The sequence below is a fragment of the Dromiciops gliroides genome, chromosome 1 (assembly GCF_019393635.1).
Source record: "Dromiciops gliroides isolate mDroGli1 chromosome 1, mDroGli1.pri, whole genome shotgun sequence".
NCBI lineage: Eukaryota > Metazoa > Chordata > Mammalia > Microbiotheria > Microbiotheriidae > Dromiciops > Dromiciops gliroides.
The window spans coordinates 616,556,287-616,577,939 of record NC_057861.1 but is presented as its reverse complement, the minus strand read 5'-3'; the positions used below and the strand labels follow the sequence as shown (position 1 = coordinate 616,577,939).

Genomic DNA, 21,653 nt, shown 5'->3' with positions numbered 1-21,653 from the left:
AGGAAGAGAACCAGGAAAGAGTAGTGTCATGAAAACCCAGAGAGAAGAGACTATCCAGGTGAAGAAGATGGTCAGCATTGTCAAATGCAGCAGATAGTTTGAGAAAGTCAAGGACTTGGGGGGCAGCTAGGTGGCACAATGGATAAAACACCGGCCCTGGATTCAGGAGGTCCTGTGTTCAAATCCAGCCTCAGGCACTTGACACTTACTAGCTGTGTGACCCTGGGCAAGTCACTTAACTGTCATTGCCCTGCCAAAAAAAAAGAAAGAAAGAAAGAAAGAAAGAAAGAAAGAAAGAAAGAAAGAAAGAAAGAAAGAAAGAAAGAAAGAAAGAAAGAAAGAGAAAGTCAAGGACTGAAAAATATCAGATTTGGCAATTAAGAGATCATTGGTACTTTGAAAAGAGCAGTTTCAGTTACATGTTTGGTCAGAAGCTAGATTGTAACAGAATCTTATTAGCACATGCTTTTAAATATATCAACTGTTTATTCATGCTGGATTTGGAGTCAGAAACACCTGGATTCAAATCCCACTTCTGATACTAGATGTGGGACTCAGGACAAATCATTTAATTTCTCTGAGCATCAGTTTCCTCATCTGTAAAATAGAGTTAATAATAGCAACAACTTCATGGGGTTCTTGTGAGGATCAAATGACATAATATATGTAAACTGCTTTATAAACCTTAATATGAAATGTAAATGTTAGCTAGAATTAGAATTGCTATTTTATCTTCCCCAAGACATTGTTCCAACTGATATATGAGATGAGATGAGATGAGATGAGATGAGATGAGATGAGATGAGATGAGATGAGATGAGATGAGATGAGATGAGATGAGATGAGATGAGATGAGATGAGATGAGATGAGATGGTATGAGATGGTATGAGATGGTATGGTATGATATAACTTGTACTACCAGTATTGATCTTGTCCCCAACACTGGTATTTTAAAGGGTTCCTACTCTGTGAGATTGTCTCCACAAAGTTCTATTGAATTCTCAACTTGATGGAGGGTTTAATTGATGGGTACTACAATCTTTAAGGGTTATTAGCCCATCAAAATATAATTTGTGAGCTTGGCCACATATTATCACATTTTTATGCATAATCTTTTGTAACTAAAGCTATTTTTATTTTATTTTGATTTATTGGAATAAAATAAGCATTTCCATAACATAGTATAATAAAAAGATGTTCCCATGAAACTATAAATCTATTATGTACAACTTACTATTCCTTTTAAATATACAACATCATTATCATGTAAATTTCTTTTTCTTTTTTTCCCTTTTTTCTTTCCCCCCCTCCCCAGAGATGGCCACCAAGAGGCATATATAAATATATGTATATATAATATATGTAGGGGCAGCTAGGTGGCACAGTGGATAGAGCACCGGCCCTGGATTCAGGAAGACCTGAGTTCAAATCCGGCCTCAGACACTTGACACTTACAAGCTGTGTGACCCTGGACAAGTCACTTAACCCCAATTGCCTCACTGAAAAAATATATATATAATATATGTAAAATTATTCTATACACACTTCTATTTATCAGTTTTCTCTGTATGCAGATCACATTTTTATTCATATGCTCTTTGTGGTTAATTTGGGTATTTGTAATAGTCAAAATAACTTAGTCACTCAAAGTCCTTCTTAACACAGTACTGCAATTACTGTATATAATGCTCTCTTAGTTCTGCTCATTTCACTCCTCATTATTTCATGCAAGCCTTTCCATGTTTTTCTAAGATCATTGAGCTCATCATTTCTTATAGCACAGCTGTACTAGAGTACAATCATATACAATCACAATCATATACCACAACTTGTTCAGCCATTCTCCAATTGATAGCCATCCCTGTAATTTCCAGGTCTTTGTCACCACAAAGAGAGCTACTATAAGCATTTTAGAACATATAGGTTCTTTTCCTTTTTCCCTAAACATCTTTAGAAATAGACCTAGGGTCTATTGCTGAGTTAGCCCTTTGATGATCCAAGAACTCTTAATAAAGGTGGATAACTTTAAAAGCCTATCTGATGAGCTTCGATTCCCTTTGTTCCTTTGTTTTGTTTAGATTTGTAACCCTATAGTCACAGATGGCTCCTTCACTCTGGACATGATGTAGCATGGAGTATATTGAACCCCAAGTCAGAGGAGTTGGGTTTCTCATTCCCAGTTCCACCACTTAGAAGCTGGGTGATTTGGGGCAAGTCACTTAATTTCTCTAAACTTCCCATTCCTTTTCTATAAAGAGAAGCATTGAATTAGGTTATCTTTAAGGTCCATTCACTCTTGAAACAGCTGGAGCCTATGATCTATAAAGTAGCGATAATACTATTTAATACTATTTGCAATTCTCAACCAGAGACTGTTGCCAGGATCAAATAAGATAATGTGTGTAAAGTGCTTTGTAATCATGAAGCCCTGTAGAAATATGAGCTGTTGTTATCATAATATAATTATCATATAAAAAGTCCCTATCCCCTCTGGAGATTTCCTTGACAAAGGCATGATTAGGATGGACAGTAGAGGGCACAGAGGTAATTGGTCCAGGCATAGCTCTTGTTCTATAGGCAAGATGAGGGATGAGACAGAAGCCAAAGCAACCTCTTTCTCTTCCTCCCCTTTCCCTAGCCACTGACCCATTGCTAGAATTCCATTCCCCTATACAATTCAAACTTTTTGAGACAGGGTACAGTTTCATTTTCCCCTCTGTATCCCCTGGCATATAGTAGGCACTTAATAAATGCATGTTGATTTATTGTTTGACCCAAAACATTGATTATGTCTTATGAACGGATGTTAGGACCTTATGATATATGTAGCTATGTATGCATTCCTTCTGTTGTTGTTGTTGACTTTTTTTGTTGATTTAAGAAAAAAATTTTGTTAATTTTATTTATTTATTTATTGTTACATTTTAAGTTCCAAACTGTCTCCCTCCCTCCCTACCCTGCACTAGAGAAGGCCACTATTTAATGCAGATTTATAAGCATATATAAATCCATACTATGAATACTTCTTTATGAGTTCTTTCTCTGGGGGTGGATAGCATCTTCCTTCATAGTTCCTTTAGAGGTGATTTGAATATTTATAGTACTCAGAATAACTTGGTTGTTCACAATTATTTTTCAAACAGTATTCCTCTTACCATTTAGTTTTACTTACTTCACTTTTCATTATTTCCTGCAAGTCTTTCCATGTTTTTTCTAAAATCAACCAGCTCATCATTTCTTACCGCACAGTAGTATTCCATCACAATCATATACCACAACTTGTTTAGCCATTCCCCAACTGATGAATGTCCTCTAAATTTCCAGTTCTTTGCTACCACAAAGAGGGCCACTATAAATAGTTTAGAACATATATATTCTTTTCCTTTTTTCCTTGATCACCTTGGGAAATAATAGTGGTATTAATGTTTTAGAATTCTCTGGGCATAATTCCAGATTTCTCTCCAAAATTTTTGGATCAGTTCACAGTTGTACCAATAGTATGTTAGTATACCAATTTTTCTCCATCCCCTTCCACATTTGTCATTTTCCCTCTTATCATTTTAGTCAATCTGATAGGTATGGGATGATATCTCGAAGTCATTTTAATTTGCATTTCTCTAATCAATAATGATTTAGAGCATCTTTTTATTTAAGTATATATAGTTTTGATTTCTTCATTGAAAAACTGTCTCTTCATATCCTTGGAACATTTATCAATTGGGGAGTGACTCATATTCTTATAAATTTGAGATGTTAAACATTTATACAAGAAACTGTCTATAAAGTGGCTATGTGTTTCTAAGTTCTATGTCTTTGGAAAAGATAAGGCTTCCCTGATTCTCAGGAACTCCCCCTCTTCTCCATCCACTACTGATGAATGGAAGGCCTTTAGGAGCAAATAAAGAAAGTAACCTGACTTTCCCTAATCCTCGGTGGTCATGCCATCAATACCTCGTGACTGGGTTCCAGCCCCAGCTTCTCCATCATTCATGTGGCCTGCTGTAATGCCCCAATTTCTCAGTGATAAAAGGACTCCTTCTATTTCAAGTTTCCAGTAGCTGTCAGACAAGATAATAGTCCCTCTGGGGTTCTTTAAACCCTTTACACCATATGGAATACCCATTATGCCCACTAATGCTATATTGTACTAATAGCTTTATTGTGTATCTGAGAAGAGATAGAGATCATTATGGATCTTCCTTGATGTATGTGAGCATTTCATTCTACTGGGAATTAAAATAGTTGGAAGGCTAAAACATTTCTTACTCCCTTTCACATAAAATAGGGATCAGCTATGTAATACTAAGATTAGGAGGAGGGTGGGGCAGGGGATGAGATGTGTTGAGTCAGTATTACTGTTTCCTTTGTGTTTAGCACTAAGAATACTAGTTTTTGCACTTTGGTCCAAAATAACTCCGAGTATTGGAAACTGCAAAAATGTTCTTCCATGGCCCCATCCCTTCTCCCTTCAAAATATGTCTTTAGGGGGCGGCTAGGTGGCGCAGTGGATAGAGCATCGGCCCTGGAGGCAGGAGTACCTGAGTTCAAATCCAGCCTCAGACACTTGACACTTACCAGCAGTGTGACCCTGGGCAAGTCACTTGGCCCCCACTGCCCCGCAAAAAAAAAAAATAAAAAATGTCTTTACCAGGGTTCTTTACATTGAAGATAACCCTGAAGTACATTCTTCCATTCTAATCTCAGGGCCTTCCCTGTTCTTATTCTCAGAAGTAAAGATAGACCTGTATTTATTGACCCAGATTCCAGGGTTTATAATTCAAGGACTCTCAGACTCAAGGTCTAGATTTTTCAAAAAATAAACACTGAAGCTTCCCCTCAACACATCTGGATGGGGGCTAGTGAGATAAGAGTGTCCACAGTAGCATCCGCCATTGCAAACTCTTTCAGCAGCACTCAGTAAAAATGGCTGATTTATATAAGCTTTATCCCCCGTGCATTTTCCTCATCAACCACATAGCATGAGGGTGAAGTGACAGGATGTAACATTTCTGCCATAAATAGCCTTACCCTGATGATGCTTTTAAGGCACTTAGCCACAAACATGCTTGAGTATCCATTGTGCCACTAACATTTTCCAATATCAACACTCACTGCTCAGAAACATCTCCAACCACAAAGTCATGACTGCTGGGTTTAGAGAGGGAAATGTTCTTTTCTCTACCTAGATGGTCACAAAGGAATAGAAGTTATTTGGCAGAGCCTCCATCACTTGAATTATGAATCCCCTTTATTTAAATGTGTTTACATCATTGTAGGGACCAGCTAAGCAGACTTGGGATGATTACTGGGCAAAAACTAAATGGAGGATTTTGTGGTAAGAGGGATGGCATGGGGCAATTGAGTTTATTAGATTTAATAGTAATGATGCTTCTGGATGTGGACAGTAGCCAATAGTGGCAGAATTGAGGACAAAGAAAGAGGCACCTTCTCATTTTTCATTGGCTCCTTTAAAATATGGTCTTTATATGAATGGAGGCACTCAGAACATCATATTTTCTATCTAAATGGACGTGATGTTCAGGAGATATATATGTAGTTCCTCTTTAAGAAAAAACTTACAATGAGTGATCCAGCCATTCTGGAGAACAATTTGGAACTATGCCCAAATGGCTATAAAACTGTGCATACCCTTTGATCCAGCAATACTACTGCTAGGTTTTTATCACAAAGAGATTTTTTTTAAAAAGGAAAAAGGAAAAAATACCTATTTGTACAAAATGTTTATAAAGTTCTTTTTGTGGTGGCTAAGAACTGGAAATCCAAGGGATGCCCTTCAATTGGGGAATGGATGAATAAGCTTTGATATACGATTGTGCTGGAATATTATTATTATGCTATAAGAAACAACAAGCAGGATGATTTCAGAAAAACCTGGACTTCCATGAACTGATGCAGAGTGAAGTGAACACAACCAGGAAAAACATTGTACACAGTAACAGCAGTATTGTTTGATGAAGAACTGTGAATGACTTAGCTATTCTCAGCTATATAATGATCCAAGACAATCCCAAAGGACTAATGATGAAGCATACTATCTGCTTCCAGAGAAAGAATTGATATTGTTTGAATACAGACTGAAGCATGTTTTTCACTTTTTTCCTTTCACTTTTTCTTTTATTCAAGTCTTCTTGTACAAAATGACTAATATAGAAACTTTTTACATGATTGCAACAGGTATAACCTATATCTGATTGCTTACCACCTCAGGGAAGGGGTAGGGGAAGAAGGGAAGGATAGAATTTGGAACTCAAAACTTTTTTTAAATGCCCATTAATTGGGGAATGGTTAAACAAGCTGTGATATATGATGGTGATGGAATATTCTTGTGCTATAAGAAATGACAAGCAGGATGATTTCAGAAAGACCTGGAAAGACTTGTATGAACTGATGTATAGTGGAATGAGCAGAACCAAGAGAACTTTATGCACAGAGACAGCAGTATTGTTTGATGAATTGTGAATGACTTAACTAATCTCAGCAATACAATGATCCAAGACAATCCCAAAGGACTAATGATAAAACATACAATCCACCTCCAAAGAAAGAACTGATATTGATTGAACACAGAGTGAAGCATGCATCACTTTCTTCCATTTTTTTTTATTCAAGTTTTCTTGAACAAAATGACATACGGTAATGTTTTATATAATTGCACATGTATAACCCATATCTGAATGCTTACTGCCTCAGGGAAGGGGGAAGAGAGGGAGGAAAAGAGGGATAAAATTTGGAACTCAAAACTATAAATAAAAATGTTTATTAAAAATTATAGCAAGGAACAAATTAGATAACATATGCAAAGTACTTTGCAAACCTTAAAGCATTATATAAATATTAGATACTATAATTATAAATAAAAATTAATTAAGAAAAAATTTAAATAAGTTTAAAACTTGTTTTAATACATAATTGGTGATAATAAAATTAAAAAGGGAGTAGTAGCAAATGTAAATAAGTTCCCTAAGTTCAAATTTGTGCTCAATTTTTTGAATTTCAAGTTTTTGGAAAAAAAATTTGAAAATTCCCTCTTTGATGGAAAATCAGTCAATTAACAGTGACCCTATATATGCCAGACCCTATATTAGACACTGAGGATAAGAGATAAACCTGAAACAATCCCTGCCCTAAAGTAGTTAATAATCTATCAAGGGAAATAGTATGTACATACATATATATATGAATGTGTGTACACATATACATATGTGTATGAATATATGTATATTACATATATGAAATAAACATATGCAAAAGAAATACAAGTAGACTTTTAGCAGGAGATATGGGCATTTGGAGGGATCAGGGAAATCCCCATGTAGAAGCTGACATTTGGGCCGAGCATTGGAGGAAACTAGGGATTCTAAAAAACTTGCAAGTGAAGGAGCACATTCCAAGCATGGACAGACTACACAAAGACATAAAAACAGGAACTGGATTGTTTGTTGAATGTATAAAGGGGACAGATGTGTAATCAGCCTGGAAGGCACTAGAAGGGTAAGTTGGAGCCAGATTTGTGAAGGACTTTAAATACCAACCATAGTAATTCGTACACACAGTTCTGCTCAAACGCTTGTTTTGAAAACGCGAATTTGTTCCAACACGATTGATGTATAGAGAACGATGTGAGCCCAAATGAGAATTTTGTGTTAGCTTGTGCATTATTTCGTCCTTTGGGAAACAGTGAGAAGAAACAGAAAATAGTACCACTTCACAATTTTTCATAAGATGCAATCTCTCCAACACACTCATTTCCACATGCAAACTTCAGGCCTTTTTCAAGGCAAAGTGCCATGTTTATTATATATTCTGACACAATAGGAACTGTAGGCTGAGAACTGATTTAACCCTCTTCCATCTGTCCACTTTCACCATGACTGAGGTCCAGGCCCCAAGTGGGCCTCACCAAGGTCACTCTCTCACCACAACTATTCAACTTGACCAATTTACATAATGTGAAAACTGGAGCACCAGACAACACTTATTTATCATAGTATTTATAGATTTCTTAACATTTAACATGTATAAAACTGTGCTATCATTTTTATCAGGTTCCTATCTTTCTTTTTTTTTCGTTGTTGTTGTGTCACTGAAGAAGTTTTTTAATGTTGTGACCCTAATCCTATTTTCCCCATAATCCCTGTGGTTTTTTGTTCATTTCTTTGTTTGTTTTTAGTGAGGCAATTAGGGTTAAGTGACTTGCCCAGGGTCACACAGCTAGTAAGTGTTAAGTGTCTGAGGCCAGATTTGAACTCAGGTACTCCTGACTCCAGGGCCGGTGCTCTATCCACTGTGCCACCTAGCTGCCCCCATCCCTGTGGTTTTTTATTGTGCAATTTTGCACACCAAGGAGATTTTTAGGAACACATATGTAGCATTCTAGCACAGAGGTATCAATCAGTGGCCCTTGCCATGTAATACCACATACAGTTTAGTGGTCTAGTTTCTGTTTGAGTTTGACACCACTGTTATAGAAAAACTGACTGCACTTTATTCGGGAAGCAGTCAGGAGTTTTATGGAGGTTTACTGAACAGGAGAGTGACCTGATTATACCTGTGCTTTGGGAATTCACTCTAGCAGTTTTGCAGAGGATAGATTTAGGAGTAGAGAGATACTTGAGGCAGGGAGACCAAAGAGGAAGTTATTGAAATAGCCTAGAGAAGAAGTGACAAGGGCTTGAATAGGTCATTTTGTTATGAGTGTGAGGAAGTGGATAGATTTGAGATTTGTTGTGAAGGCAAAAACCAAAAGAATTGGCAACTGATTAGACATAGGGAGTGAGGGAAATTTGAGTCAAGGAGGTTGTAAGATTGGCTGATTTGAAAAGATGGTGATACTCTAGACAGAGATATTATTGTAGTGGGGCAGCGGGGAGCAACCAAGAAGACCTATAAATATATCTCTATAATTTTTTTATGAGAATACTCCAATTTGTATCAAGGGTATCCACAACCAACCACATCTTCCTGGTCTCACAATTGAAAGAAAGGTATGGAAAATACAAAATCCAGCTGTAATTATTGTTTATTGGTTACAAAAAAAAATTCTTTAAAGGTTCCCCTTCAACTAGTGTCTTGTACATATATCAAAGTCATGCAAGCTTCCTTAATAGATGCAAACACAAAGATAACTTTGTTTAATAAATCCTCCTTAGGTCTGTGCAGCATATTTCATTAGGCTGTGTACCCAGAGAATTTTATATTTAGAAATAAATATTTATTGAATGCTCGACTATAAAAAACATTATTTTATTCATCAAACTAAAGAAACTAAAATATATCTAAACTTATTTTTAAATTAACAAATAAACTTTCAAAATGAGACAGAATAACATAATTTTTTGAGACATGGTGGGGGGTATACCTGATATATCTTGTACACACACTTATAGATCTTCTGAATAGTCAGTAGTAGTAAGAAAAGCTTAAAACAAGGGGCCGTATTTGCCAAAGTTATGCACTAAGGCCATGAAAAATGCCTTGCAGAAGTCTGATGTTTTTCATTTTGTCTTTGAATTCCTGGTCTTTTGCATAGAATAAATACTTAATAAATGGTTGCTGTCTTGAATTTGGATGGTTTAAGTCAAGGATCCTTTAAAATATTGAGATTCTCCAGGTTGTTCCTATGTGCAAAAGATATTGTGTTAATTGAATCAAGCCATGGAATATTATAATGCTTGTGCAGTGAGCGCCACAGTCATTCAAAAGATGTGTTTCCCTACCAACAAATGTGTCATATGCTCCAGACAAAAGACAGGCTCAGAAATATATTGGTAAATGTTTAACAGCCAGCTGTGGGGGTGGGGTAGGGAGAGAATGTGTTCAGGTCACACTTTTATGTTTAATCTGCATTATAAATATTTTCTCCATTGTTTTCTTAAGTGCAGACAGTCAACAAAATAATAAATGAAGCCCTGACTTGTATCATTTCTTACTGATTTCTGGGATGTAAATGTTCAGCTTAAAATTTAACAATCCACCCTCCTGAGCTGGTTCAGCTGGCTTCACCATATTCCTGGAGGGGGCCCACCTTGAAAAATCAAAATCACAGGTGACTCAAAGTACAACGTTACCCAAAATGACAAGGAAATAAAACAATCAGAAAAGGGAAGTAGGTATAGCAAAAGGTAGAAACAACAAATAGGTACCACATTGGTACCTACAAATAGGTACCACATTGGTACCTATAGGATGTCAGAAGGTCTATGTTACATTAGTTAGGCCTTCTACACAGGATATAAGGGAAGAAGTCATACTTTAAAGGACCTTACAAGTGTCTAGTCCAACACCTCCATTCTATGGAGGAGAAAACAGGATCCAACATAGGTTTCCCCTAGGTCATACAACCAGGGCTGGAATTCAAACCCAGGCTTCTGTCTTGAAATATAGTACACTTTCCATAACATCATACTTGAAAAATCCAGCATTTCACAGCAAAAGAAGTTATAGATGGGTTGCAATCTATACTAGTGAGGAAGCTAGGTGGTGCCATGTGCACAGAGCACTGGGCTGGGATGGCCTCAGGCACTTACTAGCTATATGATCCTGGGCAAGTAAGTCACTTAAGCTTTGTTTGCCTTGGAGGCAGCTAGGTGGCTCCATGGATTGAGCACTGGATCTGATCAGAAAGATCTGAGTTCAAATCCAGCCTCAGACACTTGACACTTACTAGCTGTGTGACCCTGAGCAAGTCACCTAACCTATTTGCCTTAGTTCCCTTAACTGTAAAATGGGGGTAATAATAGCACCCACCTCACAGGGTTATGGTTAAAAAGTGCTTTGGGGGAGAGCAGCTAGGTGGCACAGTGGATAAAGCACCAGCCCTGGATTTAGGAGGACCTGAGTTCAAATCTGGCCTCAGACACTTGACACTTACTAGCTATGTGACCCTGGGCAAGTCACTTAACCCTCTTTGCCCTGCAAAAACACACACATACACACACAAAGTGCTTATTACCTGGAACATGTTGTTGCTGTTGTTAAGTCATGTCTGGCTCTTCATGACCCCATTTAGGGTTTACTTGACAAAGATACTGGCCTGGTTTCCCATTTCCTTCAGCTCATTTTACAGATAAGGAAACTGAGGCAAGCAATTAACTGATTTGCCCAGAGTCACGCAGCTAGTAAGTGTCTGAAACAGGATTTTAACTCAGGAGATGAGGTTTTCAGACTCCAGGATTGGCACTCTATCCACTGTGCCACCTAGGTGTCTGCCTGGAACATAGTAGGTACTTAATAAATGCTCTTTTTTTCCTTCTGCTGCCCTTCCCTAGTGGAAGGAAATCACAGAAGCATGACCATAACTAAGTAATGTTGTGCCTGAAGCAAGAATGTGAAGTGGTATCCCCCTGACCCAATGGTTTTAACATGCTAAGGATAACAAAGGCATTGTTTTCTTCAAATGCCTCTTAGCTTTGCACCCACAGTTCTCGTTATGTCTCTTCATGTAAATACAAAAGTCAAAGGCTTTTACAGACTTTAACCCTGTTGCTTATCTTTCATTAATTATTTAATTAATTTCCCGATTCGCCAAACGGAAATACTAATTCTTGCAACCAAGTAACACTAATAATAGCTGATTATTTATATAATACTTGAGGTTTGCAAAGCATTCGGCATCAATTTTCTCTTTTGAACTTCACAAGAACAATGTGGGATAAATGCTACAGGTATTATCCCCATTTTACAAGTGAGGAAAGGGGCAGCTAGGTAGCCCAGTGGATAAAGTGCTGGCCCTGGATTCAGGAGAACCTGAGTTCAAATTCAGCCTCAGATACTTGACACTTACTAGCTGTGTGACCCTGGGCAAGTCACTTAACCCTCATTGCCCTGCCAAAAAAGAAAAAATAAATAAAACAAGTGAGGAAAATAAGGCTCAGAAAGAATAAATGACTTGCCAAGGGTCACACAGCTAGAATTTCTATGATGAAGGATTCTTTTTTTTCTTTTTCTTTTTCTTTTTTTTTGGGGGGGGAGGGGCAATGAGGGTTAAGTGATTTGCCCAGGGTCACACAGATAGTAAGTGTCAAGTGTCTGAGGCCGGATTTGAACTCAGGTCCTCCTGAATCCAGGGCCAGCGCTTTATCCACTGGGCTACCTAGCTGCCCCCTTAATGAAGGATTCAAACTCAGGTCTTCCTGACTTCAAGTAGAGCACTCTGTCCATTAATTATTTATTTATAAGCAACGAAACCATAAATAAGTCATTTAATCCATCTAGGCCTCTGTTTTCTCATCTGTCAAGTAGGGGTGATAATAGCACCTACCTCAAAGGGTTGAGGGGAGGATCAAATGAGATAATGTATGTTCACTTTGCAAAGCTTAAGGAGCTACATAAATACCAGCTTTTACTGTTATTACCTACAGTCCTTGATATTTACCATTTGTTCCAGGACTCTGAGAATACAGGGTTACTTTGGAAGGAACACAATTTTCAAACAGGTCATTAATAGTCAGGGACCAAATTAGCCATCATCCTGCTGTTATTAGTCAGAGGTTCAGAATGCTCAGATTGCATTTATCAAGGACAAAATTTTAAGCATAAATGCAACAATTTCTTTCCAATTATTTGTATCCATGTAGACAACCATACTGGATAATTCAAGACTGAGAAAATAAAATCCACTTAGAGGTCTGAATGCTCTTGTCTTGTAATTATATGAATAATTATGAAAACATCACTTCATTTGATACTGGATAGGTATTATTTATAAGCCTTGAATAGACTGTTCTGATGCCCTGTACTGGTAGGGTTCTGTAAACAGCCATCTTGTGGAAAGAAGTATTATAAATGGCATTTTCTTCCCCACTAGATGGGGAAAATGCTTCCAGGAGAGGTCTGGTCAGGTTCAATGTAGATATTTTTCTTATGCAAAATGAGAAAAAATAAGTAATGATCCCTGGAAACCCTCCTCTTTAAAAGTATTAGTGGAATCAGTGAGGAAATAGCTAGAAGAGAAGCTATGAACCTCCCCCAGTTTAGATAGATATTAAAACAAATATGGTAAAAACCTGAATTAATCAGAAGGCTTAGGGAATACAGTGTTCTGAATAGCTACATTTTCTGATGACGAAATGTTAACCAGAAATTCCTCTTGATTCCAACTCTTCTCATTAAAAATTCTTTCTAAAATGTTCAAGTTTACTTTCTTGAATTAGCAAGAATAGTGAGCAATCATAATTGAATTTTTGATGATCCTGGGAGTCGTAGGGCCTCAGCATCATCATTATGAAGATCAGAAATCATTGAAAAGTAATATAAATGTAGAAGATAGAATAGACTGTGTTGACCAAATCTCTTATTATAAGCTTATTTTGTCATCATTTCCCTCTTACTCATAAAAGTTGAACATGGGGGGGGAAAGTTTCAATTGAATTAGAGAACAAGGAAGGTGATAATCCCAAGGTACTCTTCTCTACTGAGATCACATCTGGGACTCTGTGTTCAGCTTGGGGCTTCCATTTTTAGCAAGAAATTGGCCAACTGAGGACTGCCAGAGAAAGGTGACAGTGATGGTAAGGGACTCAAAACCACACCATATTTGAATCAGTTGAATTCACTGAGATGCTTATTCAAGAGAAGACTTACAAAATACATGATAGCTGTCTTCTAGTATTTGAAGGATTGTCATATGGAGAAATATTTTTTCTTGCTTGGTTCCAATGGGCAAAATTAGGAGCAATAAGTAAAAGTTTAGAGGTACATAGCTACTCCATATTGGAGAAAACTTCCTATCAATAAAAGCTTCCCAAATGTAGAATGGACCTCCTCAGGAGGTAGTAAGTTCACCATCCTTGATGGTCTTCAAGCAGTAGCTTGAACCACCCATTTGAATAGGAATTCCTGCTCATTTATGGGTTAGACTAGATGACCTACCTTTTTGGCCATATCTCATATTACTCACCTCTACATACTCCAACCAAAGTAGATAAAATATCTCTCCCCTACCCTCATCTCAAATATGAACTGTGCTCTCTCATCTCTATGCCTTTGGTCACATAGTTCTCAATATCCAAAATGCCTTCCTTCCTCCTCATCTTACCTATCCTTGAAAGTCAAGTTTAGCCTATCAGACTGTGCATAACCTTTGATCCAGCAATACTATTCCTAGGTTTATATCCAAAAGGCATCCAAAAAAGAGAAAAGGACCTATTTGTACAAGTATATTTATAGCAGCTCTTTTTGTGGTGGCTAAGAATTGGAAATCAAAGGAATGCCTATCAATTGGGGAATGGCTAAACAAGTTGTGGTATATGATTGTAATGGAATATTATTGTGCTACAAGAAATGATAAGCAGGATGACTTAAGAAAAAACCTGGAAAGACTTACATGAACTGATGTATAGTGAAGTGAGCAGAACTAGGAAAAATTAGGAACAGCAATATCAACCCATGAAAGAACTGTGAATGACTTAGCTATTCTCAGCAAAACAATGATCCAAGACAATCCCAAAAAACTAATGATGAAACATACTATCTGCCTCCAGAGAAAGAACTTATATTGATTGAATACAGACTGAAGCATGCTGTTCTTCATTTTCTATCTTTCATTCTTTTTCTTTTATTCAAATCTTCTTGTACAAAATGATAAATATGGAAATGTTTTATGTGATTGCACAGGTATAACATATCTGATTGTTTACTGCCTCAAGGAGCAGGGAGGGGAGGGAGGGAAAGAGGTAGGAATAGAATTTGAAATTCAAAACTTTAAATAAAAATGTTAATTTATAAAGAAAGGAAGCCCAGCTTGAGATCTACCTCTATCAGGAAGTTATTCCTGAATTTCCCTATCAGTTATGACTGGGATATTCTGATTAAAATATTTAACAACTGGCTCTCCAGGGAGGGGAAAAGAAAACTTCACCTTTTAAGTTTATCTTCCATTATTAACAGTTTCTCCATCACTTTTTAGGGTCTAGACAATGAACAAAACTATATTTTCAAGCCCTAATTTGTACTATTTGCTCATTTATGAGAGGTAAATGCTTACACTGAAATTTTAATAGTGGGCTTTCATGGGCGTGTAGGAGCTGGCTTCAGCACACACCTGAAATGACTTTCCCCTTCAGATCTCACATGGCAATCTGTACACCTTTCTAATATATAAATTATTTCTATTTCTGTAACATAAACTATCCCTCTGTAGTACATATACCATGTTTAAATAGTATATATGTATATACTAAATATAAAAACTTGTTTATTTATACTTCTGTAATATAAACTATTATTTAAATTAGTTATATCTATGCTTGTATTTATCCCCCTGCCAATCTATATGTTTCATAAGATTAGGTCTTATTTAAACTTGCTATTTCCCTGAGAACAGCATTCTTTTTTTAAATAGTATTTTTTCCCAACTACATGTCAAGACAATCTTTGGCGTTCATTTTTACAAGATTTTGAGTTCCAAAATTTTCTCTCTTCCTCCTCTCCCCTCTTCCTAAAATGGTAGGCAATTTGTTATAGATTATACATGTGCTATCATGTAAAACATATTTCTATATTAGTCACAGTTAAGAAAGAAGAAACAGGGGGCAGCTAGGTGGTGCAGTAGATAGCTAAAACACCAGCCCTGGATTCAGGAGGACCTGAGTTCAAATCCGGCCTCAGACACATGACACTTGCTAGTTGTGTGACCTTGGGCAAGTCACTTAACCCTCATTGCCCAGTAAAAAACAAACAAAAAAGAAAGAAGAAATAAATCAAAGAGGTAAAACATGTAAAAGGATAAACTAAGTGAAAAAATACACTTTGATCTGCGTTCAGAGTCCATCAGTTCTTTATCTGGATGTGGTTAGCATTTTTCTTTATGAGTCCTTTGCATTTGTCTAGGATCATTGTGTTTCTGGGAAGCACTGAGTCATTCATAGTTGGTTATCACACAGTGTTTCTGATATTATTTACAATGCTTTCCTGGCTTTGCTCATTTCACTTTGCATCAGTTCATACAAAAGTCTTTCCAGGTTTTTCTGAAATCTGCCTGTTCATCATTTCTTATTGCACAACAGTATTCCATTAAATTCATATACAACAGATTGTTCAGCTATTCCCTAATTGATGGGCATCCTCTCAATTTTCAATATTTTGCCACCACAAAAAGGGCTTCTATAAATGTTTTTCCACATGTAGGTCCTTTTCCCATTTTATTATCTCTTTGGGATACAGACCTAGTAGTGGTATTCCTGAATTAAAGGGTATGCCCAGTTTAGTTGCCCTTCAAGAATAGTTCCAAATTGCTCTCCAGAATGTTTGGATCAGTTCACAACTCCACCAACAAAACATTAGTATCCCAATTTTCCCACATCCTCTCCAACATTTATCATTTTCCTTTTTTGTCATATTAGCCAATCTGGTAGGTGTGAGGTGGTATCTCAGAGTTGTTTTAATTTGCATCTCTCTAATGAAAAGTTCTTTAGAGCAAAGCTTCTTAAACTGTATGTCATGATTCCATATGGGGTCACAAATCCAGGGGTCATGAAAAATTGGGCAACAGTAATAGGTTATGTATACCTATTTTATATGCCTATATACCTGGGATCATGTAAATATTTCTCAGGTGAAACGGGGTTGCAAGTAGAAAAAAATTAAGAAGCCCTGATTTAGAGCACTTCTTCATATGTCTATGGGCAGCTAGGTGGCACAGTAGATAGAGCACTGGCCTTGAAGTTGGGAGGACCTGAGTTCAAATATCACCTCAGACACTTACTAGCTTTACAACCCTGGGCAAGTCACCCAATTAACCCCAATTAATTAACCCCAATTGCCTTAAAACATCCAGGGCCATCTCCAGTCGTCCTGATGTATATCTTGCCACTGGACCCAGATGGCTTTGGAGGAGAGAGTGAAGTTGGTGACCTTGCACAGCTCTCTGTCATTTAAATCCAATTCATTGCAAGTCATGACATTACCTCAATGTCATGGTCCTCTTCAAGAACAAAGGACAAGCAACAATAACAACATATGCCTATAGCTTTGATTTCTTCATCTGAAAACTGCCTGTTTATATCCTTTGACCATTTATCAATTGGGTAATGGCTTATATTCCTATAAATTTGATTCAGTCCTCTATATATTTGAGAAATGAGACCTTTATCAGAGATAAATTGTTTGATTTGTATAAAAGCTTTTTAAATTTTATATAATCAAAATTATTTATTTTACATTTCATAATGTTTTATATCTCTTGTTTGGTCATGAACCTATAAATCACTTAACTTTTCCTTTAAGAATTTGGATGGTATGCCACTTGGTGCATATATGTTTAGTACTGATATTATTACTTCATTGTGTATTGTACCTTTTAGCAAGATGTAGTTTCCTTCCTTATCTCTTTTTAATTAGGTCTGCTTTTGCTTTGTCTGAGATCAGAATTGCTACCCCTGCTTTTTTTTACTTCAGCTGAAGCATAATACATTCTGCTCCAGCCCCTTACCTTTACTCTGTGTGTGTCTCAGCTTTAAGTGTGTTTCTTGTAAACAACATATTGTAGGATTCTGGTTTTTGATCCACTCTGCTATCCACTTCTGTTTTATAGGAGAGTTCATCCCATTCACATTCACATTTTTGATTGCTAATTGTGCATTTCCCTCCATCCTATTTTTTATCCTGTTTGTCTTCTCTCCCCTTTCACCCTTTCCCTCCTCAACAGTGTTTTGCTTCTGTCTACCATCTCCCCAAGTCTGCTGTCTCTTCTGTTAGTCCCCACCCTCTATTTAATCTCCTCCCCTCCTGCTTTCCTGTCAAGTAAGATAGATTTATATATTCAACTGATTGTGTATGTTATTCCCTCTTAGAGCCTATACTCAAGAGAGTAGGATTCAAGCAATGCCTATCACCCACCCTCCCATCTTTCCCTCCATTGTAATAAGTTTTTCAATCTTCTTCATGTGAAATAATCTGCCCCATTCTAACTCTCCCTTACTTCTTTTTTTTCTTTTTTCTCTCCCTTACTTCTGCACCCAGTGTACTCCTTTTTCTCATCATTTAATTATTTTTATGTCATTCCCTCAAATTCACCTTATCCCCATACCGTCTGTGTGTGTGTATATTCTTCTAGCTGTACTATTGGTGGTATAATTTTTAAGAATTACAAGCATCATCTTTCCATGCAGGGATGTAAACAGTTCAGCTCCATTGCATCCATTGTTTTTTTCCCCTTTTTCCCTTTCTAGGCTTTTCTTGGGTCTTGATATTGACGATCAAATTTTTTGTTCAGTTCTGATCTTCTCCTTATGAACGCTTGAAATTCTTCTATTTCATTGAATGACCATTTTCCCTTGAAGTATTATGCTTAATTTCACCAGGCAAATGAGTCTTGGTTGTAGTCCTAGCTCCCTTGTCTTCCTGAATATCATGTTCCATCACCTCTGATCCTTTAATGTTGTAGCTACTAAGTCCTATGTAATACTGATTGTGGCTCCCTGTTATTTGAACTGTTTCTTTCTGGTCACTTGCAGTATTTTTCCTTGACCTGATTGATAATTCTGTAGTTTGGCTACAATGTTCCTTGGAGTTTTTATTTTGGGATTTCTTCCCTGAGTTGATCAGTGGATTCTTTCAATGCCTATTTTGCCCTCTGGTTCCAGGATAACAGAGCAGTTTTCCTTGATGATTCCTTGAAAGATTCTGTCCAGCTCCTCCTTTTGATTATGGCTTTCAAATAGTCCAATGATTCTGACATTGTCTTTCCTGTATCTATTTTCCAGGTCAGCTGTTTTTCCATTTTCCATTTTCTTCTATTTTTTCATTCTTTTTAATTTGTTGGATTGATTCTCAAAGAGTTGTTAGCTTCTACTTGCCCAAAGTTACATTTTAAGTAGTTGTTTTCTTCAGTTAGTTTTTGTATTTCCTTTTCCACTTGGCCAATTGTACTTATAAGGAGTTGTTTTCTTCAATGGATTTTTGTATCTCCTTTTCCATTTGACTGATTCTATTTTTTAAAGCAGTTGTTTTCTTTTTCCAAGCTGTTGACTCTTTTTCATAATTCTCTTGCATCAATCTCATTTCTTTTCCTAATTTTTCTTCTACCTCTCTTATATGATTTTTAAGCTCCTTTTGAGTTCTTCCATGAGTTCTTTCTGGGCTTAAGACCATTTCCCATTTTTCTTTGGGGTATTGCCCTTGGGTATTTTGACATTGTTGTCCTCTTCTGAGTTTGTCTTGATCTTTCCTATCACCATAATAACATTCTGTGGTCAGATTCTTTTGTTGTTGTTTGCTCAGATTTTGGGGCCTTTTTAATTTCTTCTGGATTTGAGCTTTGCTTCCAGAGTACAAGGGGCACTGTCTCAGGCTTCTTGTGCCAGGGACTATAGGCCCTGGCTATTTGCTTGGTGCTGCATTGATCTTGCCTTGAAGCCCATGGGAGACCCTCTTGTCTGGTGCTTCACTGAGGGGGTAGGGTAAAGGGTTACTGACACTGCTGGAGGCTGTAGGAGTCTGTCAGATTACCTAGGGTCCTATTGGTGATGTCTGTTGTGTGCTGAGACTGTTGGTGTGTTTTTGCATTTCCCTGAGGATACACTGAAGTCTAGCAGCTAGCAGCTGTTTGCCCTGGGCTAAGATGAAGCACTTGGAGGTTCTCAGAGCTAGAGTCTGCCCATTCCCCCAGCTATGCTGAAGCACATGGAGGGTCTTGGTGTTGGTGTTTGCCTGCTCCATGGCACTAGTACTCAGGATGCTAAGGTGGGACTTGCTGCTGGCTTGCTGAGATGCTTCCTGTCCTGGATTGAGCTCCCCTTTTACCCAAATGAGATAGACCTTTTCTGCTGATCTTCCAAGTTTCTAGGGCTCAAATATTGTTTCATCCCATCTCTTTGCTGGTTCTGCTATTCCAGGATTTGTTTGGGGGCACAATTATATGGTTGTTTGGAGGTAAATATGGGAGAGTTGCAGTGATTTACTGCTTACTCTGCCATCTTGGCTCCTGGAAGTTTCTCTCAAGAACAGCATTCTTTATGTAATACCAACTTATAGCTAGCATCTATATGATGTTTTAAAATTTCCAAAGTTATATATGTATAACCCAGATCTGACTGTTTGCCACAACAAGGAGGGGGAGGGGGAATAGGGAAAGAAGGATAAAAATTGGAACCCAAAACTATAAATAAAAATGCTTATTATAAGATTTCCAAAGCACTACATATTCATGTGTCTATGTGGTATGTCTATACATAGACTTACATACATATATATGTTATCATATATGTTCCTCATAACAACCCTGGTTGTGGGGAAGGTGCTATTATTATAACCATTTTATAGAGCAGGAAACTGAGGCTGAGAAAGGTAAGTTACCCAGGTCACATAGCTAATGTCTAAGGCAGATTTTGAACTTAAGATCCAGATCCAACATTCTTACCCTGTGCCACCTAGCTGCCTAGCAATATCTGTGGTATGAATAAATGGCATTTGCAGTCCCCTTCAGCTCTAGGTTTCTGGGTTGCTGAGTTCCAGCTAAGCATGTTTTCAGTGTTCTAAAATCCTATGAACAAGCTCACTTCAAAAGCAAGACCATCAGTGATGTTGAAACTCCATTCTCCAAAGTTATATGAAAAGGTCTATGGAGATAGTCTCTTTTTTATGTAGATTATACACACCCTAACTCACAAAGATTCCATCTGTTGTTTCTTTTGCAGACAGGAAAGCTTGATCCACATTACCCAAAGGTCTGTGGCCACAAAGGCAACGTTTTGGACATCAAGTGGAACCCTTTTGATGACTTTGTAATAGCCTCCTGTTCTGAAGATGCCACGGTAAATTCTCACCTTTCTGCATCCCACTCTCCCAACACATCTGTGGGAAATGAAAACCAATCCACCTTTAATGTCATACCTGTATCCCTAAGTGCTCCATCTTTCCTGAAAACATCAGCAAAGACAATCTTAAGTAAGTAGAAATCATCAACTGAGAAGGTGGTTGGAATGAGGAAGAAGAAGGTAGACTTCATAGTTTCTCTGCCTATCTCTGGCTCTTAATAAGTTCATCTGAAAATGGGGTTAAGTCGTGATCTGGACCCTGGAGGTATTTTTAGAAATTTACTAGACCAATGGGAAGCAGCATGGCATAGTGGATAGAGATGGCATCAAACCCAAGAAGACCTAGGTTCAAGACCCACTTCTAACACAAACTGGTTATGAGTCCCTAGATATGTCATATAATTTTTTTAGTACTCTAGGCAGCTATAAGTCACAGAGAAGGTGCCAACCTGTACTGGTTAGGGAAGAGGTTCCTCACCAAGGAAGTCCATATATCAACAAATCATGTCTACTTCCTATCACTAACTAGACCAATAAGTTAAAACTATACCTTAAAGTGACAAAAACTTTATTATAAATATGGAAAGCATCCAAAAGGTCATAACTACTGTATTTGAAAATGTCTACAGTGTAAATCAACAAAAATTCCATTATGTGATATCCAGCCTCTATATACAAATGCTCCCCCCTACTCATCCTAGTCACCCTTTAAAGACCAGCCCAAAAATCTGATCTGCTTAGTCTGTGAACTTCCAGTAGAAGTCAAATAAATTTTACTACCCTTTCCTTAACTAAACTGATTTTAAGATGACTTTCCCAGCTCATCCTTTATGTCATTATCAAATCACTAATGAGTCTATCCTGCCATCATCTCTGTC

The 21,653-nt window shown here is 37.4% G+C and overlaps 1 protein-coding gene across 2 annotated transcripts in view; it reads left to right on the top strand.

Annotated features, from left to right (window-relative positions):
- Positions 1-21,653, top strand: part of CORO2A (coronin 2A) — a 167,743-nt gene that overhangs the window by 115,758 nt on the left and 30,332 nt on the right. For both annotated transcript variants that reach the window (XM_043972382.1, XM_043972338.1), the window contains one exon: positions 20,656-20,772. In XM_043972382.1, the coding sequence (XP_043828317.1) occupies positions 20,656-20,772 (117 nt within the window). The remainder of the gene's footprint in view (positions 1-20,655; positions 20,773-21,653) is intronic.